Source organism: Triturus cristatus, chromosome 6, assembly GCF_964204655.1.
Source record: "Triturus cristatus chromosome 6, aTriCri1.1, whole genome shotgun sequence".
Lineage (NCBI taxonomy): Eukaryota > Metazoa > Chordata > Amphibia > Caudata > Salamandridae > Triturus > Triturus cristatus.
Window position 1 is genome coordinate 499,889,071 of NC_140589.1, and position 17,974 is coordinate 499,907,044.

The 17,974-nt window shown below is 39.5% G+C and overlaps 1 protein-coding gene across 2 annotated transcripts in view; it reads left to right on the forward strand.

Annotated features, from left to right (window-relative positions):
- The window catches only part of COL19A1 (collagen type XIX alpha 1 chain), a 2,198,704-nt gene that overhangs the window by 30,228 nt on the left and 2,150,502 nt on the right, over window positions 1-17,974 (forward strand). For both annotated transcript variants that reach the window (XM_085610910.1, XM_085610909.1), the window contains exon 2: window positions 17,330-17,457. In XM_085610910.1, coding sequence (XP_085467036.1) covers window positions 17,370-17,457 — 88 coding nt within the window. In that variant the 5' untranslated portion in view covers window positions 17,330-17,369. The remainder of the gene's footprint in view (window positions 1-17,329; window positions 17,458-17,974) is intronic.

Sequence of the window (17,974 nt, forward strand, 5' to 3'; positions counted from 1 at the left end):
AATACTCATTTAGTACACAATAGAGAACGGAGAGATCTCCCAATAGTTGATTATACTGAGACAGCATGGGAAAAATACACAGATTTCAATAAAGGTCTCTTTCCCTATATAGGTACAGTTACCAATAGTAAGCTGATACGTAGATTAACCAGAACCCTTGAAGCAGTAGTGAACGAAACTATTTCCGCCTTAGGCAATTTAACAGAAGAGCAGTCTGCTATGCGGATTGTTGTGCTTCAAAATCGTCTTGTCCTTGACGTCATCCTGGCCGATAGGGGCGGAGCTTGTAGGGTCATCGGATCAAGCTGTTGCATTTTCATACCAGAAAATTCGCCCTCTGTATATAAAGCCATAACTCGCCTTCATAAGATTGTAAGCCAGATACACCAGAATCCAGGCACCTGGACGTGGTCCAGTTGGTTTTGGAGTGTATTATCTACCTTTGGATGGAGGGTCCTATCCTTCCTAGGTATTGGCTTTCTCATACTATTCAGTTGCTGTTTATGCCTACAATGTGGACCAGCGATTTGTGGTCTGTGTGCCACCTCGTGTATCCCACATCCAAGTTTTCATTCATTCCAGAAGAAAAAAGAAGAGCAAATGATGCTATATGAACAGATCAACGGATTGATGAAGATTGATACCTCTTGACGGGCAAGTAGGGGACAAGGAGGGAATGTGGAAATATGGATTTTTCTGGTCAGTTATGTCCCCTATCTTGGACCCCAACGGTTTCATGTATAAATCATAAGTACATGTATGTTTCCTCCAGTTCCAGTTATGAAGACGCAAACACATGTGCGTCCACCGTCAACATGTCCTCTTTCAGATCCGCCATGAATGGGCCGGATATTCTATTCCTAAGTATGAAAGGCCACCGGCTTTATATGGTTCACTTATCCCATTTTACAGTTCAGACGAGTAGGCCCTGATTCTGCCATCAAGTCTTTCCTGCCTTCTGCCTCTGAAAGCTCCAGTCTGAGCTCGCATCTGTACCCATGAACTTTGTCCTACTCCCTGCGCAGCTAACGGTGCCTGACATCAGCCTGTTGCCTGCCAAAAACTGTATTTCACCTTCAAGATTATCTGCTTTGCTCCGCTCCCTATCCAATGCATTCCTGTCTAGTAGTTTAAGTAAACATTCTTTCAGCTACCGAGCAAAAGGCCCGGCTTCTCTGTCTTCATGCAAGTAATTAATAGCTCTATTACTATGGAAGATTTCTGCCCTCGCATCTAGTGTAGACACTTAGACGCTTGTACACGCACTAACGGACAGTATAGTCAGTATAGAATAAGATTCTATCCTAAGAAGACCTTTCTTTCTGGATAATACAGTTCTTTAAACATAGGATATTAGATATGATTTGGGATTAGGTTGACATAACCCCAGACTTCTGTCTCCACATGTAGAGCTAAATGTCAAGTTCCCTTCATCCCCTAGTTACACGTCAATCACACGTCATGCTGCTGCGTGCGCATCTCTGCCAAGTATTTCTGCTGACATTGCGAAATTCTTCCGTGGAACCACCCATTTATGACGTCATATCCAATGACGTTCTTTAAGCTACGCCTAGTTACACCTACTTTAGTGACGCATGTATGTTCTTATCTTTATTATCAACTGTTACGCCTCCTGCATTTGTTTCACTGTAATGCATATTGTATAAAAATGATTACCTATCAATAAAGTTGGTCCTTCACTTCCTGAACCTTCGTGGTGATGGAATATGGAGTCCTCGATTCGAATCGATTTTGGAATAAAGCCCGTTCCGAACCTCTAATACCACGGATTCTGCCTCTTATTTTACTGAGCTATTATTATAGATTTTCCGCATCAAATTAAGTCCCGGTAATTAAATTATTTACCACAGGTGTCCCATCTTTTTCAAGACAAATATTATAAGTCTCTCTTATTGGCACTGTATAGTTGCCTTTGGTCTGAATCCTGTATAAGGCAAGTACAATATTTTTAAAAACCTATACCGCATAAATCGTTTTGCACTGTGAAAGCTTTCATCCATTTCTATACAGTATTTTCTTGTATGTTGTACATATTTCATACACTAATAAAAATTTCGGAATGATATTCATCCCATCCTAAACTTACAACATACAGTATAACTTTGCATTTATGAAATGGGCTGATTTAATCCGTGTCCAATTGTTCCACAAAGCGACCGCCCCAAACATTAAGGATGTCCACACGGAGGGTGTCATCGCATTAGCGGTGCCTCCAATATGCAAGTTGTAAGTCTTCCTGTACATTCATGATTTTGAAATTCAAAGTTTACCTTTTTTAAATTTACTGATGCATATAATCACTTGTTCAGCCTGGCATATTGTGGGCCCGTGGTCCTGAAAATCTATAGTTAGAAAAATACCACCGATCAGTGTAACCCATCTTTTATCTGCTTTATTCAAAATAATAATTTTTAGGAAGATTTTACCATTGTGGACCTTTTTCTCACCTGATGGATTTAGGTAATGTAGCCTTCACGTTCTGCATTTAGCTCAATGAAGTTCCTTTTTCAACCGTCATATGACGTTTCATAATTCTAGAGGTCTATAAATAAAGGTATTATATATATCATTTCTTACTTACATAGCACTAATATGTTACTAATTTAAATCAATCAATCAATCAAGAAAGCTTTATTCGAATGTTTGAGCAAAAGCAATCATAAAAGCACAATAAAAAGAAAACAAAAAGTCTTTACACTTTTACATTAAAAACATTTTGTGAATAAAATTTAAATCAAAGTTTGCAGACAATCCTACCTCCACGTGTATTTGATTTCAGATATTCTCTTTTAAACAGGAGTTTTAGTTTTCTTAATATGTAGACAGAGACTCCGAAATGGTGGTCACTATTCGTGCCTTCGGTCTGAATGTGCTGGAAGACAAAAGCCCAACATCCCTTTTCTCTTATAGATGGCCGAAAAACCAGCAAAATGTTCCCTAACTTTAGAGTTATCCCCAGTTACATCCCTTCCTTACCTGAACCCCTTCCCCGCTCATGACGAAACCACTCCGTCCTGAGCCAAGGTTGCGCTGTGCTCATGACGGAGTGGTTCCGTCATGCCGCGGCCGTTGGCTGTCGCTCCGCCCACGCGGCGCCTTTTCCCCACCTGTGCGGGCGTCTAACGTAAGTGGGCGGCGCCGTGACGGAACCAATCCGTCATGAGCACAGCTCAACCGTGGCTCGTGACGGAGTGGATCCGTCACGAGCACAGCGCCACCGCACCTGCCCCCAAACCCCCCCAGCGCCGCGGCGGAATTCCTGCCGCGGCGAAGGGGTTAAATTCATCCGATAACAAAGCTCCGAGCGGTCCTTCTACCACAGGCATGCAAGTAAAAATAACGTCTACATACCCTGTTTAAATACCCAATTCCTTTTCATTTGATTGGCTGAAGGACTGGATTGTAATAGATCGCACATGTGTTTCTTCTAGCGTGCTACACCAAAGCCGCTGGCTCTGTTGCTATTTACCCGAAAGTATTGTACACTTGTTACAGCGCAAACTAGCTCATGTTCTGCCTATCATGACCCGGAAGCAGAAATGTGAATGGTATGTCGTATTCCGACATCGGCTTAAAGCTTAACTCTTTTTTTTTACCCGCTCCATGCACTTTATTGAAAATGCACTATGTTGGTTGACTAAAGAATTGAGCTATACTCGATTGCACACTTATTCATTGTACCGTATTCTACTCTAGGATCAGCTTGACGTCTAAATCTTTATTTGCTACCGGAGATCGGTGGACACAAGTAACCAGAGATGCACTACATTCCTGTCCCTGATCTTCTTTGATATTTCTGATATTTTACAGAACTCCGTTTCTCTTTAACTACTATTATTTGTTTATTTTATTTTTTATTTATTTTTATATATATAGATCAAGACTTGTAGTCCCGGTAATCTAAAGATTTTGTATTTTTGTCATAGTCTATGATCCCTACTCCTTAGATTGTTAATGTTTTTGTTTATCTTACATACATTTTATTATCCTAGTCATTATATATATTATCTTATCAGAACTTAGCTACCTTTTTATCGGAGTGAATCTCGATTGGTAAACCTTAACAGTACAACACAGGGAATAAGAGAAATTACTGATCTACAATCAGTTTCATCCATTCTTCTCGGGAATTGAGTCCTTTGTCTATGGTGTCTAAATAACACATGAACCATTGTTCTCGCATTTTTCTAATAGCATCTAAATTCCCTCCTCTCCTGCTTATGCACACCTTTTGAAGTATGAACCAACTTAACTGATTACAGACGTGGTTCTTTGTCGAGTAGTGATCAGTCAAGGGTGCATTTTCTTTTTTATTTCTCAATGCTGATTTATGTTCTAGCAACCGAATGTGCAACTCTCTGCCTGTTTCACCAACGTAGCCCATACCACATGGGAAAACAAGCAAGTATATTACGTTCTTGCTCCGACAATTGTTCAGCGTCTTAGCTGTCAGCGCTTTGCCATTAAAATTCAAATTGTTGCCTCAATACAGCGTGGGTAAATGGAACACGTGCCACACTTGTAGTTGCCCACAGCATTCTGTTTGCCTATGGTAGTTTGACTCTCACAATCAGTTTTTTTATATCTTTTTACTGGGAAATTTCTGATGGTACATGTCAGTAGTACCCTAGTCCCTCGGTTTGGCATAAGGGATCACTCTCTCTTTTTATTATAAAGAGGCAATATCACCTGCGTCAACAACTTCAGTATCTATTTATCAGAAGAAATTTTAGCCTTACTACTGTCCTATGAACCAACACCGAGTCTTCTAGTCTCCCTGGTTTGGGAGGCAAAAACAAAATTGGAATGGTCAAAATCAACGTGAATAGAACATCCATACCAAAAAATAGAAAATTAAACATCAATAACCTGAAGAGAGTTCCACTAACCACCCCGATCATGACTCAAATACTGGGAACCCCCCGGAAACTGGTCCTAAGTCTTCTACTCGACTGCCAATCAGCAGTGAAGCATGCATCCAACATCGCCTATCTAATTTCAAACCAACAAACTGACGTGGTAGTCCTAACGGAATCTTGGCTCAGCGAAACTTCGTCACCATGCATGGATCTACTAGTTCCCCTGAACTACAGCATCGTGGGACTAGACAGACAAACATAAAAAGGGGGAGGTATGGCCTGCATTCACCGCTACTATCTCGCAGTTACGCAATTAAACTCTGATCCACTTGACTTCTGCGAATATCTTCCATAAGAAAGACAGCAAATCTTCCATGCATTTTACACACTTTTTTCAATCCTCCAGGTAAGATAGACACCTTCAAAGACCATCTATTGGAAATCATCACCGCAAACTCCTACCCCCAGTCCAATGATTTATTCCTGGGTGGCTTCAAACTGCACTGGGAGGATCCTAACGATAACCAGATTAATGTCTTTAAAGACTTCCTAGCTGACCAAATTCTTACCCGAGCCTGCACTCTCCCAACCCACAGCAAAGGATCTACACTAGAATAGATCATCTCTGAGTAAATGGCAGTCACTGTAATCTCGATCTGTCCATGCGATTGATCAGACCACCATTCTATAACCTTCCAAATTCCAGGAGTTATAAGGAAAGAACTACCGAAATGTCAAACCAAAGAGATGGATTAAAGATACAAAAGACCTAGACTATGAGAAACTGGCTGAGCGCTGTGAGAAGGATCTTCCCCCATCCTCCAACATAACAAACGTCAGTGAACTCACGGACCACTACAATGCAACAATGTCAGAAACAATCTATTCAGTGGCTCCTCTAAAACTGAGAAGAATCACAGATAGAGACAAAAGTCCTTGGTTTAGTGGCTCCCTGAACGAGGAAAGGAGAATTCTGAGACTAACCAAACGGAAATTGAGGCAAAACCCATCATCCCCTCAACTAAAATTACTAAGAAAGACCAGAAACGCATACAACAACAGGATTCTCAAATCAAAAAAAGAATTAGATTCGAACTGGGAACGCTCAAAATAGACCACGTAAACTCTCTGAAATGGTAAAACTTCAGTTGAATAAATTGGCCAAATCCTCTTAAGAAGCAAGAAAACCCCTAATAAACTGTGAGGAATTCTTGTCTTTCTTCACAGACAAAGTTAACTCACTGAGAAGTGAGCTTAGAGCAGCCGCTATCAACTTACCTTCCCTATCGGCTTTGCAAATCGATGAACCTGCACACCCCCTCCAAAAAGTGCAATGGTCTTCCTTTAAGTTATATAATGACAACAACATCTCCAAAATCCTCTCATCTTCAAAGCGTAATAACCACTTCAATGATCCTCTACCTTCAAAACTCTCGACGACAACCCACCAATTTGTCGTCCCCATCCGGACTGCGAAAATCAATGTCTCTCTGTCACAAGGCAAGTTACCAGACGTCCTAAAAACTGGGTAAGTCATCCTCATCTTGAAAAAACCGAATTTGAAAACTGCTGACCCAAATAATTTCAGGCCCATATCCAAAATCCTCGCTATTAGCGAAAGTGCTAGAAAAATGTGTACATGAACAACTGAGCCAACACATCTCTAAATTTAATCTTATGGACGGCTGCCATCGGGTGTCAGACCAGACCATAGTATGTAAACTACAATTCTTCATATGGTAGATGATGCCTTGCAAGCTCTAGACCAAGACAAATCTTGTCTCAAAATTCTTCAGGACCTCTTGTCTGCGTTCAAGACTATAAACCATGATAAATTGCTAGATCAACTCAGAAGCAGGATGGGACTGTCAGGAACCGTCCTCGAATGGTTTAAATCTTTCCTGGAGAACAGATTACAAAGATTTTTAGTAAATTAAAAGCTATCAGCGGTGTCCCCTATTACAATTGGCATATCGCAAGGATCAACTCTTTCTCTATCTCTCTTTAACCTCTACTTGGAACCTCTGGCTGAAAAACGAAGACACGCCAACATCCTGTTTCATATGTACGTGGATGACACACTGATCTACATAAAATTCTCGTCTCTGGAGAAGATCAAGTCAATGAATGAAGCACTAAAGATGACAATACATTCGCTAACAAGTAATTAGCTTAAACTGAACGCGCAAAAAACAGAATTGTTGCTATTTCCCCCCCCCCAAAAAAAACTCTTCCGAAATAAAGGAATGGGCCAAACTGATCACCGCGCTTAACTGCACCCCGATCTTAGTGGACTCATCCAAATCAATAGGAGTCACACTGGACATGAACTTGAAAATGCGAACCCACATCAACTTGTCGGCGAAAATCCCCCAGTACCACCTTAGTTGTCTTAGAAAACTTAAACCATTCCTAGATACGTAAGACCTCAAAATGGCATTTCAGGCTTTGGTCATCGCGAGGATCGAATACGGATACTCAACTCTATCTGGCCTGCTCAAGATCTCAACAGCTCCGCTAAAAGCCAGTCTCAATGCAGATGCAAGACTTATAACTGGATCTAGAAAATTCAATAACATCTCTCCGCACTTAAAAGCTCTGAACTAGCTTCCATAGGAAGCTAGAGTGCAACTCAAACTGGCCTCCATCACACATAAGGTGCTTCACTCAAAAACACCGCGTATCTAGCTCAGAAAGTGGTGATATCTGGAGGAGGCAGGAACTCCTGTGCACAAAAGATCTTGTGCTGGAAGCTCCATTCTTCTAGAAGAAGAAAACATACAGCAGAGCTTTCACAGGCACCGCACCCAGAATCTGGAACTTGTTACAGCCATACATTAGAAGACTACCGTTCCACTCAAAATCCAAGAAGGAAGATAAGATCTTCCTAATGGGTAAATTCATACCTTAACTCTCTAAAAAAGAAAATTGCCTAATCGTCTGTCTATTAACTCTTCATCCGTTCCTTACAAACTTATAATTCAGAAGGGCCCCTCTATGACTTCCAGAATGAAGCACTCTAGGATCTAAACAATATTTTCCAGGGTCCCCTATTCGTTATGCCACTGAGGCGAGCACTCAGCTAAACTTTTGAACTCTGAGTCCTTCAATGGTCAAAAAGGAAATTTGTAATTTGACATAGTCAGTCACTCTCAGATACTATTGTTTGCACTTTTACTGGCACTGTTTTTATATATTGTTTTATATTGTTCTTCATTCGCAAGTGTATGATGCTTGCTACTGTTTCATTTGGGACCGCTATATCTCTGGTAAGCTCTCTGACACCCTTTCTGGTCATGTTCACCCTATATAAAACACAAAATAAATAAATGAAGTAATTACTCCGCATCTCCCATAAGCAAGCACCTGAGCTAGAGGTATGGGGTCATTTATTGCAGAGTTAATCCAAATTGCCAGCCTACATAGTGGCAGTGAGTCATTATTGAAGAGATTTGATGAGATTACATATATGTATGGGATCAGCAATAAAGAGGTACTTTGGACCATATGAAGCCAGTCGTGAAGGTGAGGCCCAGGCAAAGGGTGATGGTCATGAGAAGAGACCCAGGTATAGCTGTTTTCAGGAGCTATATCTGAAAAAGTCTTTCCTACTCTTCTTAACATGTCCACAAACATAAATAAATAGATCCTGTTATGTTCTAGCCATACCTGCCCCACAAGAAGGACATGTACCAATAAACCATTGACTAGCGTCTTGATCAGAAGACGCACAGCGTTCCACTTTTTTGTTGCTCTTTCAGTGACTGGTCTGACTTAACTAGGGGAGCAGCACTTTTTGGACAGCCATAAAGGTATTCCCGGGGGCAGAAGAACAGATGTCTTACCATTGCTAGTTTGAGTCCATCAGGTGTCCTTATCAAGAACACATTTGTCTGCGGGTGCGTTCCATAAAAGCCCGAACAATGAGCCATGCAGTCTATAAGTTCCTCCAAAGATGTAAGGAAAACCCATCCACCATGTTTTCCTGCCCACCTATTTTTGTTAGTAGGTTCATGTGGTTAACTTAGTTGGTCACTTCATTTTTCTTTTTAAGGTGTGCTTTTATTTGTATATGCTCATTCCGGCATTTCCTATGATGCCCGGCTGGTCCATTTATCTGTTCTGCAAGTAGAGGTCCATCATTTCTGTGGCATATGTACTTAGTTGTTCAGGAAGGAAGAATGATGAATTTTGCAATAATTAACTTTTACACCTACTATGATCTGGGCTGTTGGTGCAAGACGTTTTTGAGAATGGCTACATACAAGAATTCTTTTGTTTCGACAACGGTTGCATAGTGTTAAGATACATTTTAGCAACAACTTTACCCTGAGGCTCGTGTTCAAATTATAATCTAATCTGCACCACAGGTTCGTTGCTTTTGACATGGTTATGGAGTGCACTGTAAGGGAGTTGAGACCTTTCAGGTGTTCCTTTCTGATAATGAAAATGATTCCTGACCCTATTCAATATGTTGAAATTTTTAGGTCAGTTGAGGCCATTAAATCTGTAATTAAACAATAATAACTCAAACAGCAAGTTCTCCCAACTGCTTTGCCTAATAGCACTAGGGTTCATTTTCATTGTGTTATTGGTCGTCCAAATCAGCCTTAGTGGCTAGATGTTTTTTTTTGTTTTAAACAAATTTTATCGGGTTTTGACAAAGGTCCATAACCTTGTAGGCTGACGAATTTACACAGGATGATAGTAGCAACATGCCCATGAATATTAACAAAACCTGCACATCAGACCCCAGCCGTACCTCACGAGCACAGCACAGTGAAACATAACATCTGCAGCAATTTGGTCTTTTGCTTGTCCCTCACACCATTCCTCCATATATGTATATTTGAATTTCCTCATCTATACACGATCTCGAGGAGCGACCAGGCTTCAAAACAACTCCCCTGTAATCTACTCACTTCTGCCAAATTTGATGGTGTTTCTGGGTATTTCCCTTCACTTGATACACCACGACCTCCAACCCCATAAAGTGGTCCATTCCTTTTCTCCAAACTGCAAAGGGCGGGGGGACTTCGGCTTTCCATGCTTTGGCTATATTGCTCTTTGCTAAGGTCAGACACAGACACAAGAGTTGTCTTTTACTCTGTTCCCACCACACCATACGTGACATGTAGGAGGATCAAATTGTGGGTCTTGAGAGGACCTCTCCCAGGCAAGACGTCATGCCGGTCCAAAACCTGTCCTGTACGGTGCAGCCCCACTATGTATTTTTTTAATATAGCGTGAACGTGACCCGAAGGTATCAGGTATCAGAGCGCTTTACATGAGCACCAGTTGCGTTACACAAGGACACAATAATTTTTGTTAGGCACTGGTAGATTAAGTGATTTGCCTAGAATCACAGGATGTTGAGCATCTTGGCTGAGACTTGAACTTGGTTCCCCAGAAATGAGGTTGACTGCCCTAGTCGTTAGACTACATATTTAAATATGTACCCGCCTCAGTATGGCAGTGGACACTTGTCAGTGAAGATATCACCCCAATACGCCATAGGCGGTGTCTTGTGTAGAATGATCTGTGGAGATATTTGAGTTGTATTAATTGGAGGCTTCCTTTTGGCGTGCCCCCATGTGCCTCAGTCCAGTCATCATTGTCTAGCGTTCCAATATTTGCCTACCACACTGCTCTGAGAACATGCAGTGTATCTGGGCTGTTAGAGATGAGCAACTGGTATACTTTCAATATTCTGTGATCCCCTAGGTCACCCAGAAGAAATTTACCCTCCAATCGGCTGCATTCATGGAGAGCTGGCAGGTTTATGACATAGAGGATAAAAGCATGGTGGAGTTGCAAGTACCCATGGAATTGGCTGTGATGCAATTGATATTCTGTTTGCAGCTCCTGGAGTGATTTTAAGACCGTCCCACGCATCACATCCTCCAGAGTGGAAATCCCAGGAATTACCCACTTTTGAAAGCCCCCTTCATGGACCACCAGCTGCAGCATGCATCCCTACCATAGAGGTGTCCACACAGTCAATTTTCCCCACCAGCCCACACGACGAAGGGAGCATGTCCATAAATTTAGGACCACCTGGGTTGAAGGGGGGAGGGAGTGCCCATCCCACCCTCGCCATATAGGTAAGCGTGCTGGGGAGTGCCTCACTTCTCAACCGCGTATGCTGGATCACCTTTGAGGTCACACCACCAATCATTGATAATCAATAGGTGCAACGCAGAGTAGTAGGAGTGTATGTCCATCGCAGCGTTATGTGCACAAGAATTTAATTAGAGCGATAGAAGTTGGGTGTTTTAACAGTGGTTGTTCAATTTTTCATTTCAATACAACTAAAACATTAACCAAGTGTCACAGAAACAGGGCAAATAAGTGGATAAAATAGTAATTAGGTTAACATCACTTTAACTAGCAAAATGTAATGTTCTTGTGTTTATTATGAGACACTAAAAACCGTATTTAATCTTTAATTGTACATACCATTCTCCCAAGTAAGACCCTTCATTTTTGGCTATATCCAAAAAGGATTGTGTGTAAACTCATTCAAGTATCAGACAAATACAAATACAAAGACAATTACAAATAAAATGAATTTTGTTGCGTGCGCTGCATCGCATTTTGAGATGCAGCGCGCGCAAAGGAATTAGTTTTATTTATTTAAATGTGTACTTACCTCCGTTCATCCATATTCCAGTGTTTACATTTCCCCACCCTGCCGCTCCCCCGCCCCGCCTCACTGCCCCACCGAACTCCCTCCACGGACTGCTACTGATGTATATATATATATATATATATAAATATAGGTTTACATACACATATAAAGATAATTCATAAATGCAACACATAAACTGCAAGAAAAGAAAAATATTTCTAATTTAATTATCCACAAAACAGTAAACAATATATAAAAATATGTTTTACTAAAATATGTTGCAAATTACATGCATTTTTATATATAAAAATATATAATTTTATATATAAACACACGATAATTATACATATGTAACCAATACTAAAAAAACGATTAAACTCCAAGAATAATAAATATAATATTCCCACTCCAGTGTGGGCAACAGTAGGGAAAGCGTAGGACTCAGGAGAAGTAAAATGTACTATTCCCACTCCAGTGTGTGCAACAAAAAGGAAAGAGTAGGACTTCAGAGGGTTAAAATCTACTATTCGCACTCCACTGTGTGCAACAGTAGGGAAAGTGCTGGACTCAGGAAGAGTTACATTAACTATTCCCACTCCCGTAGATGCAACAGTAAGGAAGGTGTTAGCCTCAGAAGGGGTTAAGTGTACCATTCCCACTCCAGTCTGTTCAGCAGTAGGGAAAGCGTTGGACTCAGGAGAGGTTAAAAATAACTATTCCCACACCGGTCGATGCAACAGTAGGGGAAGCATTGGACTCAGGTGAGGTAAAATTTACTATTCCCACTCCAGTGTGTGCAATAGAAGGGAAAGCGTTGGACTCAGGAGGGGTTACATTTACAATTCCCGCTCCATTAGGTACAACAGTAGAGAAAGCGTTGAACTCATAAGAGGTTAAATTTACAATTCCCACTCCATTAACTGGTACAGTACAGAGAAAGTACTTTACTTCAAACTGATAACATATTTAACAGCTGTATTAAATACCTGAAAATATAAAATTCTAAATAGAAAAATGGAATGTCATAATTTGAACAAAAAATAGAAAAATAACACGCATATTACATTTTTAAATAATTATTATCATTTAACACAAATATTATAAATATAATTAAAACACGACACTATATTTCCACAAACATAACAGCCTACAATTAAAATGGAATGGAAATAAATTAAGCATAGCACAATTAACATTTTAATAATAATGTATTTTTTAAATAAAGGAACAGTTTTTTTTTATTTATGATAACTTAAAAACCCTTTCCCCATTCCTCTACAAACTAAGCAACACACACTTAAAATATAACTTAACACATATGATAAGTTCACAATTAACATAATTATCAATTTAATAATGAATATTAAAGTAATAATTAATTATCAATAAATTATTTATTAATTAACTTCCCACCCAGTAACCATAAAACACAACAAAACGAACCTGACATATAATTTAAAAAAATACACAATTTACATAATTAATTATAAATTAAATAATGAATTATAATTTTAATTAATTATGAATTAATTATAATTAATTTATTTCCCACCCTGTATTCCTATAAGCCCCACAAACGGCACCTAAAACATTACTTAAGAAATAAATTAAGTACATAATTTACATAATTAATTATCAATTAAATAATGAATAATTAATAATCTATCGTTAATGAATTAACATTAAATCACTTCCCATCCTATACCCCTACAAACCCCAAAACCCTCACCGAAAAAACGTAACTGAAAAACTAAATTAATTACACAATCTACATAATTAATTTTCAATTAAATAATTAATAATTATAAAAAAAAATAATTAACTAATTATTATTAAAATACTTTCCACCCTATACCCCTGCAAAACCCACAGCACACTACGACACTGAAAATTAAATAAACAATGAAACAAAATTAAAAACAACTAAAAATGTACAAACTATATTAAAAAACATTAACAATAATTATACAATTTATAAAATATACAATTAAAATATATACTTAAATACATAAAATAATAAAAAACTATATTATTAACAACAATATTTATGTAAATGATATTAACAAAATAGATATTTTTAACATCGATAGTAACAACATAGATATTTTTGTGAACAATATTAAATAACACAGGGCCCGATTATGATGTCGACGGTTGGTTGCAATCCTACTGATATCTGACATTGCATGCAACCCAGAGGGACCGTCCACCGTGCTTCCGATAGGCTCAAGGAGCCCGTCGGAGCATCAGGAGCCATCATATTCCCATAATGATGATGGAACCAACCGCCATCAGGATTGTAATGTCACTTTCTGGCAGCCTTTCCATGTCGGCCTTTCCGACATGGAAAGGCTGTCGGAAAGTGACTTTGGGCCCCCGAGCAGGGCACCTATCTCTTTGTGCCCTCCGCTATCAGCCCTGTGCCCCCCTAAACATCCCTGCGCCATGTGACAGGCACCATGGTGCCTGCCTATACATGCATTTGCAACATGTTATTCCTTCAATCCATCATTCAAAACTATTGTTTTGTTCGACAAATATTACATGTGTTCCTTTTGAAAAAAATTTTTTTAAGTCTTCATGCAAGAAAAGGCAATTTTCCAGATTTCTAATGTTCCTGTCGGGCCATCCGAACCTCACTTCAAGAACATGACTTAGGCCAAATTCATTCGTAGCAGTTTATTAAAATCCAATGCATTTCGGGCCTCAAGGGCCCTTCGTCAGGGAAAACGGCAAGTAACAATTACACATGCTTTAATAAACAATCCAAAAATTTTTTTACAATTTAAAACAGCCAATTACAACGACATTTCGTGCTTAAAGTTACCCTCTATTCTTCATCTTAATAATTAATTCAACTGGGAATACATTCTATATAATGTTCAAACCCCGCTTATTTAAGTTAACATGAGTAGCCATCTATCACGCTGTGGCTGGTAGCCATGCTTTAACCCCGACTTCTAACGCTCTCCATTTACTCCTTCACCTTGTTTCCAATCTTCTAAATGTAACCCTCCCATGTCTCTCTTCTCCTTCCCTCATCATGCTTCCCCTTTCACCCCAGGGATTTTTAAAAACATTCATTTATAGTGGCAGCTTGTACTGAGGCCCTTTTCCACCCACCGCACAAGCTGCCATTGTAAAATGGATGTTGCAGACCGCCAATAGGGCGATCCCATCCAAATTGTGTCCCAGTCCTTTAAGGCGACATCGTAATGATGCCATTAGATAGTTTTTACATTGATATTACTTACCTTAGAAAATCGACATTCTTGTCAACGATATTCCTGCATCACGATATTTGTGGATCACGATATTAAAAACTCGATATTTTCTGCATCTCAATTTTGTTTGCTCAATATTTTGTCCAAATACCATCTGACTTTGACTCTAGTACAAGTCTTCATTGTAGTATGCTGCTGTCCTTAAATATCCTGCTTATAGAATTTCTGCCTCTTGCTTCTTCTTGTCTGTACTCTGTATTGTATTCAGCACATGGATCCTGGGGCTGTAAGCATGTGGAATAATCTACACCTGATTCCCTGTATTTGTATATCGCAGTTATGGAACAATATGTAATTATTTTTGATATACCTGTAGGTCTAACTTTTTGAATCTGTACTTGAGAGTTCATTGAAACTATGTTGTGATGTGAAATAGTAAGAGTCTGGCATCTCACCTTGAAAACCTTTTCTGAATCTTCACACTGACCTGTCCATCACCTGATTTATATTTGGCACTCAATCATAGACAGAATTCTAAAGTGAAGTATAATTTCCTCATATGCATAACTAATATCTGGTTATGTACCCTGGACTAGCTACGGGTCTGCCCCGTTAACCACAAGAACAGTATATCTCATGCCGAGATTTAGTCTAATTGATATATGAAGAACCTATTTTAAGACCATGTCCATATTGGTTCATGAATGGACAGAGATGCTTTCCAGCGGCCAAGCTGCTGACCTTAGACCCGGGGGATTCCATTACTGTCTTCAGCAAGGGCAACGTAATGGCAAAATGTGGAATTTTGTGTTGAAAAAGTTCATTTTTAATATAAAAACTAACATGCAATGTGCAGCCATGTTCAGACCATGTCCACCCTGATCCGGAACACGTCAACACTTAAACACAACATTATTGAAACTAAAATTAATATGTGAAAATTGCTATTGATTAGAAAATAAATGCAAAAGCGCCACATTTACTGGAAGGCATGAAACATAATTTACACAGGAGGGCAGTAGACATCACCACCGGGTGCAGCTACTTCACCTTAAAACTCCATCATTTCTGCCACTTGTCAAAGCCTGGTAAAAGTAGTTGAGATGTGCACCAGTTATGTAGGGGGTACCAGTTTATTGTCTTCTCTGTCAAAGGGCACATCAAATGTGACCTCAGATCTACACCACGACCTGAGTGTTCTTGTAATTTTTTTTCTGTTCACAGACATCCCGGAAGTATGCCTGGACACCTGCGCCAAGTTCAGGTTTCCAGCTTTACCACTGATCATGTACTATCACAATTGCAGCAGGCTCCTATTTTCCTCGTGTAGAGAGTTCTATATAGCAAAGAACTTCGCACAGGGTGAAAGTAACACCTTGTGCAAATGTAAAAAAAATAAATGATTTGCTAGAAAAACATTCCCCCCCTTGGAAAAAGCCCTACCCCGACCACGAAGTGTGTTCGTGCACCCTTCTCCTCTCCCTCTTAGAAGGGGGTTACTGTAGTCCTTGGCTCAAGTAAATCTCCAATCATTTCCAGGGTAAAAATATGATTGGATAAAAGTGTGGGAATGCAAAATTCCAAGGCAAACTACACATTGGAAAGGCCATTTCCCATTCCTTGAATAGGAGTTACTACTTCTGATAGCTCGTCACCGGTGGCAGAGAAATCTGTTGTAATGAATAGATTTACGCCTGCCACAAATCCCTTTGTGGAGTCGTCGCAGACATAAGAAAGGTATTTTCAGCCATAAACTTACAATTTCGACCGAATTAACCTTTGTGAATAGAGTTCATGCTGCATAATTCCTGTATCATCATCATAGCACACGTACAATATGAGAATGGCTTTAAGGCATGCATAAAAGTAGTGTTAATCTAGAAAATTGTCATTAAAGATTTCCTTTTTAAAATAAATTGGTTGCACTTCCCACATTACGCCACTGATAAGTAGTTGCTTACTACTTCTCGCTAATCTATACTACAAGTAGCAAGCTACTGAGTTGAATTAAAGTACTATGAGAAGCCAATGAGACCATCCTATGGGATTTCTTTGGTGAACTGCATGCTCATGTGAGGTTTCAAACTTAGAATTTTGAAAGGTTTACACAGGAATATTATGTTGGTTTTTCTAAACGCCTTGCTGCTGGTTTGATGTGTTAGTGAGTAATGTACATCCAGCTATTTTCACAAACCTTCACTTTCTTGGTCTTTTTCTGTGAACTTAAATACAAGTGGAAATCACATAACTTAGTTTTGTTTGTTTGATGGAGAGGGAAACAGATAGAGCAGATTATGGCGCATGTTTAGCATTTAGAAGAATTACCATATCAATGGTGGTTTTTCAAAAGCCTCATGACCACAGATTTGTGGTTGTGCGTCGCATACATGACTCACAGGGTGAAAAACAGGGCAAACCACAACGCATGTATCAAGTATGCAAACGAGTATTTAACTTAGACTGGAATGTCTATTGCAGATGAGCATTAAACGTTGCACACCAAAAATTAAGTTTCTAGTCTAAAACAATACTTCTTTTGTGTCAGATTGGTTTGGTGGTCGGCCTTAATATAGGTTCTTTGTTCTATTTTGCAGCACATTATCTGAATCTTGGTTTGCATGAGCCCTGGAAGACATGAAGCACTTTGGAACCTTGATTATTCTACTATGGATGAGTACCCAACTTCCTGCTTGTAGGTCAATGGCACTGACTAACAGAACGGGTAAGTACTGCTGCGGCAGCATAAACCGTACCTGATGATCACAAACTGCATGCCTCATTATGTATGAAGGAACTGGTAAATACTGCTTCAGCAGCATACACCGCACACGATGAAAACAAGCTGTATGCTTAACATGCTTCAAGGAAAGGGTACAGTCAGTTTTTAGTAACTGAAACTGATCTGAAATGATCTGAAAATGATCTGATTATAGCCGCTACAGTGGTCAGTCAGGAGCTGTATGTAGAGTTTAACATCAATATTTGATGTACTCCCAAAACATTGTGGTAATGGACTATAGGAGATCTAGAAGTGTAGTCATTAACATGCATGCTTTTCAATAATAAAAACATGTATTTTGCAGTTTGCAAAGCTCAGTAAAATGGAAATACCATGAAGCTGCAGTGATGACACTAAAGAAAAGGAGCAAACACAAGGAGATGATGGACGGTCCCTTGCTCACTTTGCCACTGGATTCAAGCTAGCCTGGCTGATAAGGGGTGTTACCCCGAAACCGGTC